We start from the raw sequence: 6,000 nt of genomic DNA, 5'->3' as shown, positions 1-6,000 counted from the left end.
TTAATCAGCTTGTGAATGGATGAAGGTTTCTATCTCTCATTCTATCCCAAACATCTTTCTCTGTCCCATATTTGAAAATTACTTCTTTACATGTTAACAGCTCTGCATATAGAGATAGCTCTCTAAACATTATTTAAAAATGGAGATACCTTACCCAGTTGTTGGCCTAGTGCTGAGCATGCCCCAAGCTGTCTAAATCTACATATAAAAATACAACACACAACTCTTTTAGAGCAAAAGGCCACAACTTTATTGGTTACCGCAGCAGGCTGAAAGTTCCACTGGGAGTGGCAGTCCTTTGGAGATCACACAGGTGCACGCCGGTCCTTGACTCTCTGAGGACAGGGCTGGGCCAATGGGCCCACAAGCTAGGCCAAACCATGGACCTGTTCCAGTTCCTTTTTAACAACCTGGTCGAGCAGGCTCCTGCTTGTCACCTTCATATCTTCTGGATCCAACCCCAATGCCCTGAACTGCCAACAAAGTTTTGACAAAGGGGATACAATGCATAGTAACCGTAACAACCAACCAATGTCCCCAAATAGTCCAGTAGTAAACATTAACTTGTATCATCATACCACTATCATAACAAAAAGGGTGGAGGGAAAAAGCCAGCAACCTGCAGACTGGTTAGATCAGTCTCCCTGCTTTATTTATATGCTAGGAAGGCAGACTGAATTTTTTAAATTTATTTTTCAATTTCCTGTGGCCAAAGCAAAACCAGTAGGGAGAAACCCTTTCCCACTGGCCAATGGGAAACTACTGCAGGGATGTTTCACTGTTATCCTCCCAGCTTCCTAAACTCTCTGAAAGACCTGTGTGAGAGCCACCATTCCGGATCCAGTCATCTATGTGACTTGCCACTGGCTGGGAGCTGCTGCTCCAGCCACAACTGAGGTGCTCCAGATACTGTATTTTTCCGTGTATAAGATGCCCCCAGGTATAAGATGCCCCCCACTTTTCTAACCCAAAATTAAGACATCTGAGTGGGGCTTAGCAAATGTAGGGGGGAAAGGATCAAAGCGCTGCAGGATCGCTTTGATCCCTGCTTTCTCCCTTCATGCTAAGCCCCACTGGGCTTAGCAAAAAGAGGGGGAAAGGGACTCACCACACAAGTGGCATCTGCAGCTTGGGGATACATCTGGACCCAGTGCTTACCATGGAAACCCAGGTGGTGTCCGTGGCCCGCTCTGCCTATTTCCATCTGTGGCGGATCACCCAGCTGCGACCCTACCTTGATGGGGGGTCCCTCACCACTCTTCTCCATGCACTCATAATCTTGAGATTAGACCACTGTAATGCGCTCTACATGGGGCTACCTTTAAGATTGATGTGGAAGCTTCAAATGGTGCAGAATGCGGCGGCCAGACTCTTTAGTGGGAGCATATCTCCACCAATCTGGCTGCCTTACATTGGCTGCCCATTCATTTCCACATTGACTTCAAAGTGTTAATGTTGACGTATAAAGCCCTAAATGCTTTGGGACCTCGATATTTGGCAAATCACCTTCTCCCACCTAGATCTACCTGAATTACTCGGCATAGCCAGGAGGGATGGTTGAGGGGTGAGAGGGACCTGGAAAGAAAAGAACAAGAAACCGGGCCTTCTCAGCAGTGGCCCCTCGACTATGGAACAGCCTTCCAACAGAGATCCGCCTGGCACCCTCTCTGGGTGTTTTTAAGAGCCATTTAAAGACTTTGCTCTTTAGGCAGGCCTTCCCTTCCGACAATTCTTGAATTCTATCTTTGTTTTATCATTCCCCTTCTTGAACACACCATATTATTGATTTACTTCTTTAATGATTATGATGTTTCATTATATTTTATGATTTTTGATATTTGTAAGCCGCCCCGAGTAGATGCTGTCTAGGGGGGAGGGGTAAAAATCTAATAAATAAATAAATAAATAAATAAATAAATAAATATAAGCAATCCCACAACTGCACAATTGTTTTGATCCCTTTTCCCCTTATACAGCCATGGGATTGCTTTGATTCTTTCCCCCTCCTTTTGTTAAGCCCCATGGGACTTAGCAAGCAGAAGATTAGCAAGTGGAGGGGAAAGCATGGATCAAATCCCTGCAGGAACAATTTGATCACTGCTTTCCCCTCCACTTGTTTTTGTACTCTCCTCAGCTTACTTCCGTGTATAAGATGACCCTCAATTTTTAGTCTAAAAATTTTAGACAAAAGTATAGTCTTATAGACTGAAAAATATGGCAAGTCTAGGTCCCCATTCCTTCCTCTACTTTCATGACCATGATCCAAAGACTGCATTCACCATTTCCATTTCTTCCACCATTCCTCTCCTCAGTTTCTCATGAAACTGAAAAACTTAAAGGGAAATTGGTGTCACATTTGTGGGTTCCCTTCACTTACTTTTCTTGCTATCTCCTGATACAGTAAAACTGATATAATTGGTGGAAAACCTTCCCTGTTTTTTCTGTCTCTTTTCATTCATGTCCCACTACCCATGTTCCATATCCTTCACTTGGTATAATAATAATAATAAAAATCTTAGAACTGCAGAGCTGGAAGGGACTCTATGGATCATCGAGTCCAACTCCTGTTAAGGAGGCACAGTAGGGAACTAAACTCCCAGCCTCTGAGTCTAATATCCCAGTATGCCTGCTTACCCTCCTTTCTTGACACCTTGTACTTTTCAATGGCAGCAGCTCAGTCCTGAGATGTTGTTTTTAGTTTGGAGAGTTACCATTTTAAATTTAATATCTTAGTCTAGAAAGATGTCATTTTTAGCCATCCTGAGAACTCCATGTTCATTGGTACAGTGTCCTATGTGCTTTTTGAGCATGCTCATGATTATTCAGGGCACCGTGTGTGAGAGAGAAAGCCACTTAGTTTACATTTAGAACTTGACAAAAATTATAAGGAAAGGCACATTTCTTCCTTTTGTTGAAGATTCTGAAGTGATGATTGGAATGTTTGTAACGTACATATTTTCCCACCAGTGAATAGTTCACTACCATCTGAAAAACATCACATACACAGAATCCAGTAGACAGTTTAAACACCATGTCTTTCTGAAACTATTTGTCTCTTTAAAATGACCTTAATTTGCTTCTTTGCCTCACAGACTAATGAACTCCAACGTCTGCACAACACATTCTTTGTCTCGGCTGGTTTTCATAATGTTTCCTCATTTTGGAATATCAAGAGCCTGATAGTAATCATCTAACTGTTCTTTCAAACACTCAGCTGGCAACCCTGCTGCTTAATGACATCACTTTTACACAATCACATTGTTCCTTCGACAATGGTTGTAATTGTCCACGTCATCATTCGACTGCCATGGCTGAGCAATTTGGGTTACTTTCATTTGTACCCACAAGCAGGTAGGTGCTAGGTCATTTTGTGCTACTAATTAATCTTCATCAGCCTATATGTAGAAGGGCAGTAGTGGGAATGCAATTGGGCTAATAAGGATTTAGAGGTGATCTCAAGTTGTCTTCCTTCACTTTTCTTATTCCAAACATGAACTGCATAGGTGTTTTTGAACAGTTTAGGAAGATCTGAAGAATTCACAACTTCAAAGTATTTTCGCCATTCCTGCCAGCGGATGGGATAAAAGGCTTCTCGGGGGAGAGTCGTGACCCCCCTGCAGCTTGTACTGCTCCGGAGGCTACGAATGGAACACCACTTCTTAAACATGCGTGTGAAGAGCTGTGGACCTTGGTGTCCCCAGATCCACCGGTTGTAATTCTCCACATAATCTTGCATACAAAGCTCTATAAACTTGTGTGTAGGATCAAATGAAAGGAAGGCCCCATTCAGTAAATATTTGGACTGTGTACCAAGCACATTTGTAAGGTTGTTTAGGTTCTTAAGGACTATGAAGTCTGTGTCTAAGTAGATGCCACCAAATTTCCACATGATGGTGATTCGGCAGGCATCAGAAAGGATGGGCAGGAAATAAGGTTCCCATCTCTGCTGGGCCAGGGAATACCAGCTAGCCAGGGGAGTGTCTGAAAACAGGTTTTTCAGATCCAATGGTTTGATTTCAATATTAGGGAAGCAGCTCATCAAGGAGATGCCCAAATTTTTTGGCAGTGTATTGTTGTAATTCACCAAGCCCTTCATAAGGACAATAATTTTAGACTCTGGGTGAACCCTGGCTGCTGATTCAACAGAACACATGAACAGTAAGTTGGGGTTAGTTCGTTCTGATGTTTCCACAAAGTATATGTCCTTGCCTGACTGAGAGGACCACCTGGGTGTCGGAGTGGGTGGAGCGGGACATTTAACAGCTGTAGGCAACCCATAGTTTTGTCTCCTGTCTACAGCATATTGGCTAATTCTCCAATAAAACATGATGGAGATGAAGGACATGAACTTAAAGATGATGAAAAATGCCGCCCAGAGTTTGTGTTTTGAAGCCATCTTTGTTAATCTCAGCACACAGATAGGCACCTTGTGCATCATCTGCCCTCTGAAGATTTGAGCTCTCAGGTAAGCCAGTGTAAGCTGCAAAAGAGAGGAAAAGCAAATAAATTAGTACCTACAGTGTGATAAATAACTGCACACTAGGAAGTACTGAAAACATGATTAATATTGAACAAAATCCCCCCTCCTCCAAAATTACTTACATTTCTCCCATGGGAAGAATAAATATTTCCAGAAATTCTATGAGTGATTGAATGTTTATAAAGTATTTGACACATAAGATGCAGTACATGTGTTGGGATTAAATTGTTGGGGAAAAGCAAGTTTCAGTCCCCACTCAGCCATAAATCTGCCATGACATTGAACTGGTCAATATTCTCACCCTTACCTTTATCTTTGAGGATGACTGTGAGAATAAATATGAGCAACAAGCAGATATGTCACATTGAGTTCTGTGGAGAACAGGTAGAATATAGAGGTAATAAATAAAATATTTGGCTGCTGATATTGCAACTGTCAGCACCTGCCCAACATGTTACAGCATTGAAAGCTTAAGATTCTACATCTGAAACATTTCAGAATAGAACTATCTACCTGCCTACCTGCCTACCTACCTACCTACCTTGTATCCTGTCTCTCTCCCTTGTCCAAGACAACCTGCATCCTGTATTTCAAAAACAAAGGCAGCTAAGAACACAAGCAATTAAAATATTGAAACAGTACAAAATGTCATTGCTTGGGAACAGCCATGAAAAACATCCTTCTTCCCCACCACATGTACCTGTGATGTTGGTGGGACAAAAAGAAAGCCTCTCCTGAAGATCTTGTGTTCCAAACAGGCCCATATAGGGACATGCAGTCCTTCAGTTAACCTGGATTCATGCTGTATGTATAGGTCATCACCAGCACTTCGAACTGTGCTTCAATATAAATCTATGAATAGATACTAAACTACATGAATGCTTTGGTCAAATTTCAATATAAATGCTAAACACATTTTAAAACTTCAAGTTTCTATTCAGATTTCTACATTATGGTAAACTTAAAGTCTTTCTAAAAAAATATTACAGGTCTAGTCATAGTGACAATGGAAGGCAGAATGACTCAGAATGGATCTATTGGGCACACCTGTGCAGCTACAATGGCCCACATCCTGGGTGTCTGGGGATTATCCACAAACTGGGCCACTTTTATTAATAAATAAAAATGCAAGACAGGCCTTTTCGTGATCCCCTGGCCTACTCCAACTCAGTGAAGTCTACTTAGTTTCTGTTTTTTTAACCAGTTACCTGTCCACAAAAGGGCCTATATTTTAACCACAGTTCCCCACAGTTGTGAAACATTATTTTTACCACAAGTCTCAGAATCTTGCAGCCAGCAGGACTCATGGCTATACTGGGCTGTGGTTTTCTGGTAACTGTAGCCAAAAAGGTAACTTTTCTTGCCTTTCCTATTCCTGCCAAATTTACTCGGGACACTTTATTTTATTATCTCTTTATATAACTTTATATATTATGTTATCATAATCCATTTATATTTATTTATTTATTTATTCAATTTATATGCCACCCACACTACCCAGAGGTCTCTGGGTGGCTTAC

The 6,000-nt window shown here is 41.7% G+C and overlaps 1 protein-coding gene across 15 annotated transcripts in view; it reads right to left on the bottom strand.

Moving 5' to 3' along the window:
- Positions 1 to 1,950: 1,950 nt before the first annotated feature.
- Positions 1,951 to 6,000, bottom strand: part of A4GALT (alpha 1,4-galactosyltransferase (P1PK blood group)) — a 67,774-nt gene continuing 63,724 nt past the window's right edge. For 10 of the 15 annotated variants that reach the window (XM_078394229.1, XM_020808641.3, XM_078394228.1 and 7 more), the window contains 2 exons: positions 4,788 to 4,851; positions 1,951 to 4,480 (listed from right to left, as the gene is read on the bottom strand). In XM_078394229.1, coding sequence (XP_078250355.1) covers positions 3,377 to 4,480; positions 4,788 to 4,851 — 1,168 coding nt within the window. In that variant the 3' untranslated portion in view covers positions 1,951 to 3,376. The remainder of the gene's footprint in view (positions 4,481 to 4,787; positions 4,852 to 6,000) is intronic. The other 5 variants (XM_073000818.2, XM_073000819.2, XM_078394233.1 and 2 more) reach the window with 1 other exon arrangement.

The sequence above is a fragment of the Pogona vitticeps genome, chromosome 5, assembly GCF_051106095.1.
Source record: "Pogona vitticeps strain Pit_001003342236 chromosome 5, PviZW2.1, whole genome shotgun sequence".
NCBI classification, from domain to species: domain Eukaryota; kingdom Metazoa; phylum Chordata; class Lepidosauria; order Squamata; family Agamidae; genus Pogona; species Pogona vitticeps.
Note: the sequence above shows the minus strand (reverse complement) of the source record. Positions and strands in the feature narration are given on the sequence as shown.